The 18,564-nt window shown below is 39.1% G+C and overlaps 1 protein-coding gene across 4 annotated transcripts in view; it reads right to left on the minus strand.

The window, feature by feature from the left end:
* GABRG3 (gamma-aminobutyric acid type A receptor subunit gamma3) overlaps positions 1–18,564 on the minus strand; it is a 391,763-nt gene that overhangs the window by 117,723 nt on the left and 255,476 nt on the right. For all 4 annotated transcript variants that reach the window (XR_003989999.1, XM_030476091.1, XM_030476090.1 and 1 more), the window contains exon 7: positions 10,184–10,321. Coding sequence is in view for 3 of the 4 variants with exons in the window: in XM_030476091.1 (XP_030331951.1) it covers positions 10,184–10,321 (138 nt within the window). In the remaining variant the exon portion in view is untranslated. The remainder of the gene's footprint in view (positions 1–10,183; positions 10,322–18,564) is intronic.

Below are 18,564 nucleotides of genomic sequence, written 5' to 3' on the forward strand. Positions count from 1 at the left end.
TCATACATGGTTTTGTTTGTGGGGTGCTGTGGGGTGTCCTCAGGTCCAAGACAGACTTGAAAGACTTGTACAAGCTAAAGGGAACTTACTGCAGTTGCAGACACTTAAAGCAACTAGAACAGAAGCAGCTGTGGATTGCTTCTATTAAAGAAAGATAATGTAGATGGTATTGAGAAACCACTGGATTGCAGAGCAACATTAATCTTCAACATAGTTAAACGTAGTCTTCCAAACGCCAGACTTTATGGGTCATGTCAGAATGAAAATTTTAATTTTCGTCTCCATAGAGGATAAATACAAGATGGTAAATTCTGAGAAAGAGTAAACAGTTTTGAAAGAGAGGCTGACAACAAAATGCCCTAATATCATGCAGAATTATCCTATATAAGGATATTATCTACTGTTATAGTTCTACCACTGGTTTATATAACAAGGTCTAAAAGACTAACTAGACTCACAAGGCTCATTCAATAAGGCCTATTCAAGAGGATTCATCTGTTCAGAAACACAAGGACATTTGCAGAACTTGGTACAAGTCACTCGAGTGTTTTGAGATCCTTGTCCTTATGCCACCTTCCTGCACACTTGGTATCATGTATTTTACTTCTATGAAGCAATGAAACTCTGGTATACACCCTCAATTTGTCTCAAGTTAACTATGATTAACTTTCTCTGATATAATGAGTGATAGTCTATTTGCTATCTTCTGCCAAAATTACTTTCTAAACACTGCGATGCATCAGGATTGATGCCAGCCCAGATTTTTGTCACTGTCAGACTGCCACACCCACATGCCTAGGGTTCACCTCTGCTTCTCTGTGGGATGCTGTGGTAACTCTCTGGTCACGGCAGGCTTCCTTACATTTCAGGAATGTTCTCTCATGTTATCATAGGATCATAGAATGATTTGGGTTGGAGGAGACCTTAAAGATCACCTACTTCCAACCCTCTTCCATGGGCAGGTACATCTTCCACTAGACCAGGTTGCTCAATGCCCCACCCAACCTGGCCTTATCTCCTATCATTACTTTGGTTGCACTTGCTGGAAGGTTTGGAAACTTGCTAAATACTTATTTTTATACTGTACTATTTCCTTAGCTATCTGATAGCATAGCTCATACTTGCCAGACTTTTTGGCAGGTAATGGCGAGATGCATATTGGCTTCTGTAGGCGGTGGATAAATCCAGCATCAGGCAACTAATCATAGAAGAGATGTTTGCTCTTTCCAGTGTAACTAAGAAGCAGAAGGTGTTGACTAAAGCAGAGTTCTTATTATGAATAAGACCTGAATGTTGTGAATAATAGCCGCAGAAAAGGGTGCTAGAGGCAAAGAACTTCCACAGCTGCATGGAAGAAATTTGGAAACATGACCCCAATGTGAAAGAGTAAAAGCTAAATTTAGAGAGATCTGTGCTGCACTTTTTCTGAAGTATAGCAATTAAAATCTGTGAAGACACTTAGCACCTTTCTGCAACATGTGAATAGTTATCTCATTCTGTATCTCTAAATTCTCATTAAGATTGTAGATTCAGCAGTGACTAAAATACAAAATATCTTGTGCAATACTGCGAGTTTTAAATTAAGTGCAATTGTTGCCTGCGAAAGACTTTTAGATAACATTGTAGCAACCGTGGGCAAAGGCCAGACCTTCACAGTTTGCATTAATATAAAACTTTTCATTGAGCCAACTATAAATCACCAATACAGTGGTGTAATGGCACGGAAGTAGGAATAAAAGCCAGGGGTGCTGGAATAGCAAATTCTAGAAAGCTGTTCTCAGCTGTTTAAATCCAAAAAGGCTCACAGTTCTTATGTAATATGTCTTTCCATCCCCATTACAGTGATATTAATACCACAAATTTTATCATGCATCTGCACTGTAGGCAAGAAAATATAGATATATTTCGTAATTTGAGTCAAAATGTTCTGTCTACGTACCTTTTTAGGAGTAAATACAACTTACTGATCCAATTCCACTTTGTATTTTGCGTATTAAAGGCACTTGTAAAGCTATTTTTACTGCAGTCATGGTGTCTTTCCTATGGAAATACTTCCCTCTCTCCCTACTGCTTTTGCCATCACAGACAGCATGTTACTGCCTTTATAAATGTAGCCCAGCAGACCAAGGCTTGTACCTCTGAGGACCTGGTATCACATACACAGCAGTGCAACTTCTTACTTGGCAAGGCCTGGCCACACAATCATCCTCACAGTTTTGCCCTGGTTCTCTGCAGCAAGTGGGGGAGCTGGGCATCTTGGAATGAAAGCCAGCAGCTTACCATGGTGGCATCTAAGCTGGGCAGGAAAAAGTGTAGATGAGAAGTGGCTGCTAGGAAGGTCTCTGTTGCTATGAAGAATTCACTACTCTGTTCTTTTGAAATAAGGAACCAAAATACTTTTCCTAGCAAAACATGGAAACAATACCAGCCTTCTCCTTTTTATCTTGTGTCCTACTGGTTAAAGCACCAGGACATGTGAAATCAAAGTCCCTACCTCTCAAGTGAGTGATTTGGCTAGCCTTCATGCTAAACTCTGAAATGGTTCACCTAGTTCTTGGTATTGTTATTAAACATTCAATCGCTCTTGCAAACTCAGAAGAGAGCTCAGATCAACAACCCCAAGCTCTGGGTTATGGTTACTGGGGAGCAGAGTCAACCCTGTCATCTTCCTCTCCTGGTGAATTATCCTGAAATGGAAGATAATGTAACTAACTCCAGCAGACGGGACCAGGAGATCAGCACTCCATGTACAAAGAGGAGCAACAAATACAACATTGCCAGTGGATGAGTAAATGGGGACATCATTCAAGAACTTGTTAAAGTTATATACATACAAAACTTCCAAAACATGGAAACTATCAGATAAAAAACTAATGGAAAAAGACTGTGTGTTTTTTTTTCCATGCAATATGAAAATCTTTAAAAAGGATAACTTGAGGTCCTTTAATGAGGACAACTGGATATTTCTTTTTAGGCAAAAATGGCTTCCTACTGAAGTTTTCCCTTAAGAAGAAAATACAGGTGAAGACCTGCCTCCGTGTCTTCCACTGTCTTTTTTTTTTTTTTTCACTTTTGCTTTTACCGCAGGGTAAAGTTACTTTATTTCTAATCTCTTTCACCATTTGCAACAGTACAGGTCTACACAAAGGACACTAAGCATTTTTCTCCACAAGGCAAAGCATAAGAATGAAACCAGCTACGTATGCAGTTCTGCCAAACTTACAAAATACGGAGAGGAATAATATCCACTCCACTCCTCTTGTTCTAATCATCTTTTGTACTATTCATGAACAGAAGCAAGGTATTTTTAGAGCATCTTATACTTAGCCCACTGGTATATCATTAAGCTGAGCTTTGTCCAGTTTCTAGTGACTGAAGAGTTACATTAAATAGCTAGTTTCAGGCTTCTACATTTCAGGATCTGATCCCAGGCAAGCACCAGGGAAAAGCTCCGTTAACTGCAGTAGGCTATTGATCAAGCTATAAATAATTCTCTTCAGAAGCCATCTTACTACGAGCTTTGTGAGACATTTTGTAACAAGATGGGCAAGCGCTGGATTTGCAGGGCAATATAAAAGTTTTGATTCCCATAAATGTCAGTCAAACTTGTAACCAACATAGGAAAACATTTTAATAAATAGAGGTATTCTTAGTAATCATCTATTTAATTATTACATTACTAACCTAAGTAATGACAAAATTATCAAAATCTATTATATGAAGTTTACAATATCAGTGCAAGATGAATTGCTGCTAAAAATAAAAATTGAAATTTCTCTTAGAAAAACTGTTTTATTCAAAATATTCATTCTAATTGATTATCATTTGATGTGAATATCTTTTAAAAGTCAGTACAGACACTTGAATATCTCTGCTAAAATGTATTTGATTTATTGTAAATACTATTTCAGAGATAAAAATTTCTGTCAACAGAAAGATTATTGCTAAATCTTCTTATAATCAGGCTAATTTTCTGCTTTCATGTAAATTGGTGTTTACTGTCAAAAACTAAGTCCCACAATATTCCTCTATTCCAGAGATTATTGCAGTGGCAAGGACTTTAAGTATTACTCTGTTCCTCTGAAAGTAGCCAAAGAATGACAACCAATTCAAATCCAGGCTGTGTATCTGGTCCTGCACATGAAGTAATTTTAAGCTGTATAAACACTGTGGATTTAAAGGTGGTGTTGGAGTCATACGAACTATGAAAAATGAACAAGGAAAAGATATTGTTTTCACTTTTGCCATGAGTCAGTTCCGTAGATTACTACTAGGCATTACTGTCAAGTGCTAGGTAGTTTTTGCAACCTATTTGAAGCCCTAGGTGGGATTTTAGGTTCTTGTACTGGGTCTAATGGATTTCATTGAGGACAAAGTTGTGGAAAGACCTGCAGGTAAGAAAGAAGAGATGAGTGAAACTCATCTGCAATTGCTAGTACCATATGCATGGCTGCCTGTATGAGGGCAGCAAGCAGAGGTTTCAGCACGGGAGCTGGAGAGTTGGGCTTTGAAGGGTGCATTCCTGGTACCTGCTAGTTTGTCAATGCTGGAGCTACTGGGGATGCGGGCCAATGGGGGCAGAAGATGCACAAGGACTCTGAGAATTTGTGTGTGTGTGTTTGTTTAGGTAAGGTGAGAAAGCAGAAAGGAGTGTGATGGAGCAGCATATTCTGGTGAAAGGTGGCACCTCAGGCATCAACTGTCCCTGTATGGTTCTGTCTACCACCTATAAAACTAAACTTATACATAGCTTCAAGACTCAACACAAGATTGTAGCAACACAGGATTTTAGCTTGATTCCTGACTTCTTAGGATTTCCTTCTATATGATAGAAAGCCCAACCTGGTTTAATGAACCTTGGGAGCAAATGCAAGCATGGTTTGTAGGTTTCCAAGGACTAAAATTCAGACTGCAGATTTCAAGAACCTAAGGACAGCTACAAAGATAATTACATTCACCTGATACAAAGCAAGACTCAACAACTGAGAATGGATTGTATCCGGAAGTGTTAAAAGGCCAGGGGAGGTGTGTGGGAACTGAAAAGCCAGAAAGCAGAGCACTGGAGAATTCTCCCACCAAAAACCATTTTCTGTTCTACCTTTCAGGGGAGTGTTAGACAGACTTTTTTCCACACATAAATGCCAGACACACAGAAGATACTGTCTGGCATTAGAGGAAAGCAGGTTCTGAGATGCTGGAATCCAGCCGCTCCTCCATTCATGCCAGGGGAAAAAAAAAAATTCTTTTTCTCCCCTTCTGCACTCACACAAAGAGTCAGGCAAGACAGGATAAGGGGACAAGAGGACAGTATTTGGAAGAGGAGGGGACACTGTCTGGAATTATGAGAAGCCAGAGTATATGTCTGCTGAGGGCTGTAAACCAAAGGCTAACCATTAAAGCAACTGTGATACACCCTTGCTGAAAGGGGCAAAGCTCCTGCAAAGCCAGGTAGGTAAAAATAGGCACTGTTTTCAAATGATGTGGTGCAGTTATCTGGGTCTCCATTCGTCTGCTTCAGGATGCCATCTGATTAAAGACAATCTGTGCAGCACAGCTGACTGCGGTAGCATGTGCTGGATCCCACTGAAATTGGTATTTCAGGAAAAATAATAATTTAAGAAAATCACATTTGCCCTGGGAAGAACACACAGATAACAAGCACTCTCTGATGTGCCATCAGGACTCAGTGGGACATTAAAAAATATCAATTACTTTAAAACCTGAAAGTCTCATGAATATTCATTAAACAAATGTCTTCAGATCAGTTATCTGGCACAGGAGAGGGTGTGACTGAACCAGACCATTAAAAACAAACACACACAGACACAACCACATTCAACAGCTATGGCATCTTGTGCATTGACTTCCACTCACTGTCCAGGCAGCGAGTGCACCAACAGAATCCAGTTGCCTTGGTCAGCTTGTGACCATCCTTCTATGGCACTTCTCTTGCTACCCCTTTTCCCAAGCTGAGGGGCTTAGCTGCATGTGGACAACCCTGGTTTTGCCTTGCAAACCCAATGTCTGTTCTGGGTGGTGGTCCTGTCCCATCAGGACGGACCTCTGGGGTGATGGCTGGACAGCTGTGTGGACCTCGTGTGGAACCTCGTGGGCCCTCTGTGCCTATAGCTAAGTGAAAACAACAGCAAAAAAGAAGCAGCAGCCAATTTTGAAATGGTTTCTCAAGCCAGCTGTTCTTTGCTAACCTAGTAGAAGAGCTAGGTGCATGAGCATCTTTCCCTCTCGCTAAATCTCTGGGAGTGTGCTGGTCTTCTGACAAAGTTAAGGAGCATTTGCTAATGCCTGTCTCCATGTGAGCCATCCCATGACTTGATGGGGGTTCTCCCAGTGAAATCTGGCCTCCCTGTAGCACATGTCTATTCCTTCCTTCTTCTGCAAATAGCTATTTTTTGTAGGTCTTCACATCTTCTTAAAAGACAAACTTTCTTATTTTTGTTCTGTGGTAGGTTTTTTTACTTGCATTTACCAAATCCTCTGCAACAGAGTATGGACTTTAAATTGTGTTGCTATTAGCATTGTCCCAAAGAGCTTTATCTGAATCTGAGACTACAGATATTAATCTTGCTTTGCAGCCCTGTGAAATAGGGCTGAGAGCATCAGGTAAGCTGATGAAACAGCAATTTCAAACTACAAAGCACAATTTAGAAATTGTAGGACAGGCAGACTCCACTAATCATCGTCCATCCATTGTATGTATGCAAAGGTGTACCTTTTTGTGACCTTTTTATGCTATTTATTAGGTTTTGGTATTTATGCTTGGGGGTTATTCAGAATGTATGAAATGGTACTTTCTCTCTGGTATATTTCAGGTGAAATTATTAAGGTTTTTAAAAAGGGCACTTTTATGGTGTTTTCTATTTCTGATTAATTATCTTGAACTTATTTATGCAGAGGCTCCTTTGGACTGCAAAAATCTCCCAGGCTAAAGGCATTTGAGGAAGAACAAAAATATGATTTCTGTACAATGCAAATAAGTTTTCAAGCAAACAAAAATGAGATTCAGTAACTACAAGGTCTTTGTGTTTATCTAGCAGTGTATAAGCTGAGTGAGTGGTTTAAAAAAGAATAGACTTTTCCTCGGGAAAATGTCAGCAGAAAATTGCAAGAAATGCTGCAGTTCACTGCATGAGCTTCACTCATGAAGTCCTTTATGCTTTATGATTCTGTTTTGTTGGGTTTTGGTGGGTCTTGGTTTTTTTTGGTTTTTTTTTTTTACTCCTCCCAAGTGTACTTGGGAGGTCTAGGACTTGGAAACCTCAATTTTACTGCAAATGCACACAGAGTACTTTTAAGGATGATGTTCTCCCTCTCTACTGCTTTCCTGGTCACCCTTCCATTGGCTGATTCACAGCTGTAAAACTTGAGGATTTTCTCCTTAAATGCAATTCCTCTTTTTTTTTTTTTTTTTTTTTTTTTTTTCCACAGATCAACGACAGGTGGCTTGGTATTCCCTCTACTTTAATTGTCTTTGTCACCCTTATATGACATTGTAGCAAGAGAGTGCTCTTGCTATATTATCGGACTATCTTACCAGATGGCAACATGGGAATTCTTCAGTACTCCTGAATTAGTTTGATATCACCTGTCAGTGAGAGTTTACTTCGGGTGTTAAATAAAGGTTCATGACCATGGCACTGGCACAGTGATTTCTGCTGTGTATTCCCTGTAAACACCATATGCAGTAGATGTTTATCTGCTTGAGTTTGTATCTTAGCACGAAATTAAAAAAAAAAAAAAAATCCTGAAGAAAAAGTGAATACCTCTTCCAGATGGCAATGAAAAGATTCTCTCGTTGCCAGAATCTGTAAACGAGGATACTTTCCTTGCAAGAGTAAAGCACACCTCTCTGGCAATGCTTTAAGCTAATGCTGGTTCAAGATAAGAGATGACAACATTTCTCATCTTGCTCAGATTTCAGAAATACACTCCTTGTGACAGCTGGCTTCCTACTTGTGTACCTCTGAAATTGCCCTAGATTAACATAAAGGTCATTTAGATGTCTGAAAAAGGTCTGGAAAGACTGAAAGTATAGCAGAACTCTGCTGAGTACTAAATCTAGTAATTTTGTGGTGAAAATTACTACCAAGAAAGGACTTACAGAAATTCTGGAAAAACAGCAGTGCGTTGCCATGTGGTCAGTGTGACCTCCCTTCATTATAGCCAGAACACTGCTGAAAAGGAGTTAAAAAAGGCATCCCAGAAGTAGACACAGGTAAGCAAAGCTGTGGCAGCTTTCATGTTATGGATGAACACACAATTCAGTGAGAAGTAGTACTGTCATAAATCATCCGAAAGGTGTAAGTCAGAAGCAAAAGAAGATGTTAAGGGTTTGAATCCATCTCCTGCTAGTGGAAGACTGCTGTTTGCAGCATGCGTATTTTGCAGCTCTTGATGCAAACTCACAATGGCATCACTCCAGATGTGAGCAAAGCAGAGAGAGCAGGGCTTTGTCTCCTATTTCTACCATCCCTTCCAATGAGTTCCTGTGATGGTTTTGACTGGGATAGAGTTAATTTTCTTCACACTAGCAAGTATGGGGGGTGTGTTTTGGATTTGTGCTGGTTTTGTTACTGCTGAGCAGTGCTTACACACAGTCAAGGCCTTTTCTGCTCCTCACCCCACCAGCGAGGACTGGAGGTGCACAAGGAGCTGGGAGGGGACACAGCCGGGACAGCTGATGCCAACCAAACCGAAGGATATCCCGCACCATTTTGGGTCACATGCAGCACACAAAGCTGGGGGAAGAAGGAAGGGAGGATGTTTGGAGTGATGCTGTTTGTATTCCCAAGTCACTGTTATGTGTGATGGAGCCCTACTTTCCTGGAGATGGCTGAACACCTGCCTGCCCATGGGAAGCAGGAATTAACTCTTTGTTTTGCCTTGCATGTGTGTGTGGCTTTTGCTTTACCTCTTAAACTGGCTTTATCTCAACACACGAGTTTTCTCATTTTAACTTTTCTGATTCTCTTCCCCATTTCACTCTGGAGAAGTGAGCGAGTGCTTAGGTTGGGCTTAGTTGCCAGCTGGGGTTAAACCACATACACAAATACTCTAGTGATTTGATATCTTGTGCTTGACTGTTATCCACCAACTCCTGGTTCAACTTATGGGTAATTTGCACTCCTGAGAAACTTATAGACTACAGGGATTTTTATCCATAACAGAAGACAACTTTTAAATGTGAGCTGTTTGCAACATTATGTTCTGCTAAACCATGAGCCCAAAATACTCACTATAGCTTTAGTGACTTTTCATTACAAAAATTGCTATCCAGTCCTGAGAACATATTGCTGATTAGCAACATGTTAGTGGGTGGGCCATGACCCAACAGCAGTAGTTTCAGAGATTAATAATTTTTTATTATGGCTATTATTCGCAGTATTTCCAAAAGAATAACACAGTTCTGCTTGCATTTTGAAGAACAAAAAAATAAATTAATAATTTTCAAACATTCACCACCAGTTAAGCAGAAGGTTGCTTCTAGGAGGTTCCTTCAGCAGCTGGGAGAAGACGTACAAATGGTAATTATGGAGCTTATTGTAAAGTCATGTATTCAAAATTGTTTGAATTTGGTGATGATTTATCCAGTTCAAATAATGTATTCTATCCATATACCTTTTTTCCCTATGTCGCTGTTCTTGAAACAGCAAGATTTCTGAAGAAATAAAATAGGCATCATTAGATTAATTACAATCAATTGCAAAGGTCAGTAGCAAAGGCATTTATCAACTAGAAATGAAGAGTGTCTTTGAACTATTCAGAAAAATACTAAACTTGTGACTGAATAATTAGACACTATTGAAAGTGTCTAATTTTACTTACCCTACCATTGTGCTCAAAATCTTTCTCTTTAATTTATGCTGAAAACATATAGCTCAATGCAGGAATGGTTTAAAAACTTAGCTCAGGAATGAGAATCATATAGTAACTTCAAGCGTCTAACAAGCAGCCATGTCAAGTTAACATTTATTCTTCAGTTTGCGAAATTATTGAAAGAGTACAGAAGATACCAAAAGTCTGTACATTGGTACGCATTGAAATCAAACTGCACTTGAATGAAAGCAAAGTTGGAACAAATACTTTGAAGATTTTTTGTGGTTTTTCTTTTTTTTTTTTTTTTTTTTTTTTTCAAAACAAGCACTGCCATTTGTATCATTCTTACCTGCAGAGGTTTTCACAATTTCTGAAGTGTTCCTGAGACCCATAAAATCAAACTGATAGAGTCTCCAAGATTTCTGGTCAGCAGCCTCCACAGAGTTTTTCCTCCATCTGTATATCATTTCCTCTTTAGGGTAGCCATCTAGAAATTAATATATATGTATGAATACATCGCATGACATACATAGAAAAAGGTACTGCAAAACAGTATCTGTTCACTGATTGAGTTATTTGGGAATACCTAAATTTCTGACCTGATGCTTTCTCAGTGAGTTTGGTTGCGTAATTCAGCTAAAGAGTTATACAGCACGTGAAAAAATAGATTCATAATGCTGGCAAAACTGTGATTTTTCACAATTGTTGTTTCTTTCCAATTGAGAGAAATTCAGATCAGTTCTATCAGAAGCAGATCTCTTCAGAGATGCAGTTGATTGTAGTAATCTGAGGTCCAAACAGAGAAGTATAGTACTTTGTGTAGACTCTGAAGAAGCTGTGCAAACAATTAAAAAAAAGCAGGGGGAGCCAGGGCCAGTGTAAGTTGTAAACAATTGAAAAGGACAGATTGTTTTAAACATGACAATAGTTCTAGTGTGATGTGTGCCACTGTACTTCTGAAATGAGCTCAATATTGTGCAAAAAAGCAAAATTTTAATTACTATGGGATTTTTAAAGTGATCAGCCATCATATTACTTCTAAAGGCTGTAATATTTAATGAGACATCACCTGATCTCTACAGCTGAAATAACTTCTGAAAGTCTTCATTTATCAACTTAGCTCCCAGTAGTCATAATTAATCCTTATGCCAATATCTAATTTCCTTTTTGTTAGAGAATGGCATTTTCCAATAGAAGTCTAACAACAAATCTTCAAACAGCCTAAACCATAATAATAGACCACCTAGAAAACAACAGTGAGTCCATGCTAGTTAAAACAAGATTGTTCTCTAATGCATAAGACAATAAATTCTTATTCATCTAATAATTAAAATAGCAGATGTAGATTACAAGGAAAATTAAAAACCTAACAACAATAGCCAGTTCATATAACTGTCTTGTCAGTAATTTTTTTTCCCCATTAGATACTGATGGTTTTTTATATTTGCATTGCAAAACAACTCTATTCATGGTGCTATATCCTTGACATTTTCCTCCTATGACTGTCTTCTTCATCTTGTTTAAGATTCCATCCTGCTGGGGCACTGCTGTAAGGTGTGCATGGCCTCATTTATCCCTCTCACTAACACAGCATGAAAAGTACCCACAAGTCCCTTAGTTCTAATCTGTAGAAAATGACTATGTGTTAATTCAAAATGCCACATTCATATATTTCCCATCAATGTAAATAAGGAAATAATCCATGAAGGACCCAACTGAGTAACAAAAACAAGCCCTGCCGTTCTCCATGAGAACTCTTGCTGCCAAGTACATCTGCTGCCAATTCTGCTGTGCCAGTCTGTAAGACTGATCTAAAGGTTAATTTTTTTTGGCTGGCTGACTATGTCAAAGGATGCAGAGGCACAGTGAAAGAAGTCAAACTTTGCAGGGCCTTTGAGCCTTAGCCCTACATCCTCTGAAGTCCTTTCGAGCCTGGCTCCAATTTGACTGAGCCCCCTGATCACATTTCTGATCGACTAATGTCTTCTTCTAATGGAAAGCCCTACATTTTACCTCTGAGACTTCTCAAATTGGTTTAATCTGTAGAGAATTTGATATCTTCTCCCCACAGTTCAGGAGGGAAGAAGCACCAGACGGACTCCTCACCATGCAGCCACAGCATGGTGTGGCTGTGCCCTGACTCTGGACAGCGGTGGCAGAACTATCTCTTCCCCACAAAGCAGTATCAGGACCACATGGGGGGCTTCCATGTGGTCTGAGTCCTAATCGTACCTCGTGATTTGCCTCCTGATGCAGAAGAAAGGAAATCCTTGCCCTGTTGCACAACTCCCAGTGCAGAACTTGTGACCCTAAGCGCTAATTAGCAGGTTTTGTAGCAGGCAGAGAGGCCCCTTTTCTCAGGTAAATTTCACCATAACAATTGCAAGTAAAAATATTTTAATTATCTTGGAAATAACAAAGATTTTCTTTTTTAAAATATTGTTCCAAGATGAGCTTTTTAATTTTTTTTCCAAAATTTTACTGAAAAAGTTGTGACAAGTATTGAATTCAATTTCTTCCTGATTTTTTTTGGCTTTCTTTTCATCCCATGGCCACCCCACCAAAAATCCATTACACTGTCAGTAAGCTTGAAAAGTTGATATCATATCCAAGGCATAGCCGTTTATCCTCACATGAGCTGCATGTATTCAGGAACAGGTTCATAAGACACTCATCCTTCAGGATTATTCCTATATTTGTGCCTAAGAAGAGACAGGTTCAATTTCAGAACTACTTTCTGTATAATTCATCATCTTTAAACAGTAAGCAACTGACTTCAGGACAACATCCTTCCCTTTCACTAGTAGTTCCCTTAATCTACAGTCACTAACATCTGCTCTTACAACAGTTGGGTTACTTACATCAAAGGAGATAAGTACTAGTGATTCAATGGGAGTTGTTTCAACCTGTTAAATAACTGCTATTATGTTCTGCTCCAGTGCCAGGTGACTTCACTTCTCAATTAATTTAAAAGACATAATATTTCTTATGGAATAATGACATATCTATTTGGACAGCATATCACTCAGGATTCATTTAACTTATAAAATGGACTATTTGTGATGGTTCTTCTTTCAGCGATATAAAATATTTCCTGTATACAGACTAATTGCTTCTATCCCTCATTATAGAAATATATCTTTCACTATAGAAAATATCAGAACTGGAGAATTCATTACTTCCACAAGCAAATGCAACCTCTGCTGTTCAGCCCACAACATAACTAGGAGTATATTATCTATAGAAATATCTGGTTTCTTTCACTTTCCCAGCATGACAAATGGCAGTAAATTATCTTATATTCTTGACCTTGTGGATTCAAGACATCCACATTAAACAATTTGCTATCAAGTGTATTTACTCTGTCAGGTTGTTTTAGGTTATGTAAGAATATCCATACTCCTGCAGGGTAAGGCTCCAGGAGGTCCTGGAGGTTTTCCAGCAGGTGCTGGTAAGACAGCTAGGGGAATGGCTTGGGAAGAAGACAACCACGTGTGTGTTCTGCATTACAGCCATCCAAGTTCTGGCAACCTGTAACTCCGGATCTTCTCAACCAAAGCCTGTGTCAACACCTTCATTATCCCTCCCATGAATTTACTTGATTGCCTTTAAATTCTCCTACTTTTTGGCCTGATTGCTATTTTGTAGGCTGTGCTGTAGCTATTCACGTCTTCTGCAGGTTTTAGATTTATATACCACCATGTCTAAGACTTTTAAAAAGCACCTTGACCATCTAGCTTTTTGTAAGACTGGTACTACATGCCTTTGTAAAATCAATTCAAGAACAAATCTGGTTGAAAATATTTCTTTAAGAGCTCAGCAGAAATTTTCTATTTAATACCTCCTGTTTACTTTCACCAAACATACTTAATGGCTTTTCCAGTAACACAAATGTTCGGTACCTTTGTTGCTTTACTCATAGGCTTAAACACATACATTTTCAAAGAGCACCACAGACTTGAACTCCAATAATGCAAATATGGATAAACAATAAACGCAGTTTTTGCTGTTTTGGAGGTGAACACATTATAACAGAAAGCGAAATTGTCAGGACAACCTGTGAGGTTCTCTGGAGTTTGTTTTATTTTCCTTTTGTTATTGGAATAAATGAATTCATGTTACCACATCTTCTCACATCACCATGATACAATTTATAATTGACAGGTTAAAAATACTTAAACTTAATTCTTCAAGTTCATAGTGCTTCACTTTCTAGGGAGACTGAGCGATTTGTGCTGAAGCCTCCACCAAAGTGCTGGAGAAATGGTCAAGGCCAGAAACATCTCAAGGCTTGATGAGAGGCATATGCAATTACAAGATAGCTGTGAGAAATGGTGTCAAGTGGCCCTGAAACACATCTGCTACAGGAGTCAACACTGATTTAAACCCAGCAACTTCCATAATACAACTATTGATGTATCCATGCCTGTTAGTGCATACTACCTCTAACACTGATTTCCTCAATGCTGTTGTTGGTCTGAGCATCTTAGATCAATGCTTGATTTCTTTGTTTTACCTTCTTTTCTGCGACAACAGGTCTATTTTAGGAAGTGAGTAGAGACAGAAAGAAGATAGCAGGAAAGGGGTGTCATGGTTTAAGCTGTCAACTAAGCACCACGCAGCCGCTCACTCACTGTCCCCTCCCTTCTTCCCCACTCCTGGGTGGGATGGGGAGGAGAATCGGAAGAATATAAAACCCGCCGGTTGAGATAAGAACAGTTTAATAATTGAAGTTAAGTAAAATATAATGAGAATAGAAATAATACCAACAATAACAATACTGGTAATAATAATAGGGAACAACAAAAATAAGGAGAAATGAAAATTCAGAAAACACAAGTGATGCACAATACCATTGCTCACCACTGACTGATACCCAGCCCGACACAATCAGCAATCAGTCCCTCTGGGCAACTCCTCCCAGTTTATATACTGGGCATGACATGCTGTGGTACGGAATACCCCTTTGGCTAGTTTAGGCCAGCTGTCCTGGCTGAGTTCCCTCCCCACTGGCAGAGCAAGAGAGACTGACAAATCTTTGATCAGGGTAAGTGCTACTTAGCAACAACTGAAACATTGGTGTGTTATCAGCACTGTTCTCAGACTAAAGCCAAAACACAGCACCTCACCAGCTGCTAGGAAGAAAATTAACTCTATTCCAGCCAAAACCAGGACAAAGGGTCATGTCAAAAAGGACACAGATCACTTGAAGAACTAGTTTATGTCTAAAAAACCTTCTTTAGAAGTGTATCCAGGATATGGAAAGATAGAAAGGCATGGAAAAACCCCAACATCTTCCATTCCTCCAGACATATTTCTCTCCCTCTGTGAAACCAGTTAATTTTACTGCTGGTTCCCCACACTTTGTATTCACATGTAACACAGGGAGACCCATCTTGTAGCAGAAGGAATAATACAACAAGAAAGTTCATCTCTCCTTCCCAGCCTTGGAAAAATTTGGATGTTCAGAGCATGCAATGAGGAGTTAATGAAAGCAGCAGCAAAGCTGAAAATGTGGGGGAAGCAGGCAAGAAAGGATCAGTTCAGTTAAGCTGGTTGATGAGAAGTTCAACATGAGCTGGCAAGGTGTGCTTGCAACCCAGGGAACCAACCGTATGCTGGACTGCACCTAAAGAAGCGTGATCAGTAGGTTAAGGGAAGGCATTCTGCCCCTCTGCTCCGATCTCCTGAGATCCCACCTGGAGTACTGTGTTCAGCTCTGGGACCCCCAACATATGAAGGACACAGACCTGTTAAAGAGAGTCCAGAGGAGGGCCACAAGAACGATCAAAGGGCACCTCTTCTATGAAGACAGGCTGAGAGAGTTGGGCTTGTTCAGCCTGGAGAAGAGAAGGCTCAGGGGAAACCTTGTAACAGTCTTCCAGTACCTAAAGGGGGACTACAAGAAATCTGTGGAGGGACTTTTTACAAGGGCATGTAGTTATAGAACGAGGGGAATGTCTTTAAGCTGAAAGAGGTGAGATGATTAGATATAAGAGATGATTAGATATTAGGAAGAAGTTCTTCACTATGAGGGTGATGAGGCACTGGAACAGGTTGCCCAGAGAAGTTGTGGCTGCCCCATCCCTAGAAGTGTCCAAGGCCAGGCTGGACAGGGGTTTGAGCAACCTGGTCTAGTGGAAGGTGTCCCTGCCCAGGAGGGTTGGAGCTAGATGATCTTTAAGGTCCCGTCCTACCCAACCCATTCTATGATTCTGTGATTCTATGTTTCTATGATAGGTATCTGCCAAGGGGCTGATATTTGTCACAGGAGTATATATTAGAAAAACATAGCCAGATTCTGGGAAGGTTTTGCTTTTCTAGTGGTGTTAGCTATACACTCGAAATCGGGAAAGATCTTGATCTGAAAACCAAACCTTTCTCTGGTATTGTGGATGAGAACTCATATGCTTCTGCAGAAGCTGCCTGGGCTCTTTTTCTTGTTAGCAGTCTTTGTAAATGCTAGTTTGTTGGCAAGAAAACTGCATTTTAATCCAAACCTCAACATTTTGGAGGAAGAGGTTTCTTAGATCTAGTCTTGCATCTATCCAGGTTTTGTTCTCAGAAGGTGTGTGCTCTTGTAAGAAGGAGAATCCTGGAAGTTCCCCTATTAAAAATTATGCTACATTAGATTTCACAATTGCATGCACTTATTAAGCACTATGAGATGGCAGAAAGAGCAAAGTTTTAGTTCGATTAGTTTCAAATAAAAAAAAAAGTAAAAATCAGGGGATATAGAAAACTATGTCTTTTCAGAGGGAACCCATTAGGGTAGATTGATGAAGAAGCTGGAAAAGAGAATAAAGACATTTAATTGTTTTCTTAAGACCTATGGAAAACATTATTCATACTGGTAATTGAATGCATATTGAGTTCTCTCTGCCCACAAATGAAGCTGAGTAGGTTTTTTTCTCACTCACTGATTTAAAAAATAAAGAAAAACGGTGAGTTTTTTTAAAAGACAGCTCTAAAAAAAAAAAAAGAGATAAACATGAATGCTGTAAAGATAGCTTTAAAACCTGAAGTGATTTATTTCAGTAGTTGTAGATAATTGCACTTAGGTGATAACTACAGCAATTACAAACATTATTCTTTGCCCTGTTTGATTGCATCAGTAATTGACACCTTATTAACAGTACATTAACTCATGAAAAAAAATCAACCAACATAACCCTGACTGCAGAATAATGGATCTAATACTGCCCTGAAATTAAAGGATACATCTCCCATTGAAGAGAACAAACTTTTTCTATCTAAAAATGTGCTTTAATATGGTTGTGATATCATTTTGGCTAAGAACTAGGGTATCCAGTCACCATCATAAACAATAATGCTTAATTATCATTTACCCGGGACTAATTCTGTTTTTGAGAGAAGTGCTAGAATGATGAGACAATCTACTGATACATTATGTGGTAGCCTAGCTTTTGGAATGAACTCACGGCATCACATATTATTCCTCTGGTAAATAGATCACCAGACAAATGTTCAGATTCCTCTGATATAGTTATACTGCATCCCCATTCCTAATGTCATTAATGGCAAATAGACTCATCTCTCTCCACGCTTATTACATACAAGTTGTATCTTCTGTAAGGAGAGAGTTCTTGCACAGATCAGTATACTTAGGACATATATATAAACCTTACCTAGTCATATACATAAACCTTACCTAGTCATATACAGTCTTCTTCATGCTTTTTACAGAATGGATACTTCACCCAAACCTCCTGTTCTCTTACGTGTGGAACAACATAAAGATTTTACCCTTGCTTCCTTGCAATGCCAATGCCTTGAGGAGAAAAATGAAAGTCCCAAAATTGGTTTTCTTATCTCAAGTTCTCTCCTGATCTGAATGATTCTGGAATATGTACTCATTCTATTTTCCACATATTTACAAGTTGTCTGCTTATAAACAAAGATGCCAGACAGAACTTAATTTTCTACCTCTCTGGACTGATTTTTAATTGTTAACATAGCTATTTCATAATGATCTTATGATGCTTCAATTTTGTGTGCCATTACAAATAATAGCCCAAGACTTTATTCATAATGTGGTTTAAATAGTTTTTGGTACTGTAGACCAAGCCTCATGTTTCTACTGGCTGTGAGACTGCAGACAGTGGTACCATGTAAGAGAAAATTTTCAGAGATGTATGGCAAAGAGATGGCCTTCCAGAGTCTGCTGGAATCCTGTGCTACTGCTTTGCTCTACCTTAGATCTTATATACCATGGCCATCTCTGCATAGAGATGGGAGGTTTCACCTGAGCACTTGCTGTTTTCTGGAGGATTTGGTGTGAGGTTTGACTAGCTGGCAGTCTCATCTTTTCTCCCTTCTTTTACATGGACTTCATGTAGTCTGCAACAATGACTGAATGATGCTGAGAATTCAAGAGCTATGTGCTACTGCCAAGAGATTTGCCTCATTTTTGTACTTCTAAATATGTATATTGAGTTCTGTAATAGAAAACAAACAGTGAAAAATTAATATTTTAGCAGCTAAAATTTTGTGTTTGGCTGACTGCATGAACTCAAGTGAAAAGAGAAAAATCACTTCACAGTTTGTAACTGACTACTGAAGAATATTAAGCTGTATGTAAGATTTTCTCATGTCTATTTAAACATGAATTTTGTGATGGATGTGCTGAGGGCAAATTTTGAGGTGCTTCCCAGGATTTTTGCTTAGATGTGCAAAGTCTGAGTGGTTGCATACTCAAGTAGTATCTCA

Source organism: Strigops habroptila, chromosome 2, assembly GCF_004027225.2.
Source record: "Strigops habroptila isolate Jane chromosome 2, bStrHab1.2.pri, whole genome shotgun sequence".
Classification (NCBI taxonomy): Eukaryota; Metazoa; Chordata; class Aves; order Psittaciformes; family Psittacidae; genus Strigops; species Strigops habroptila.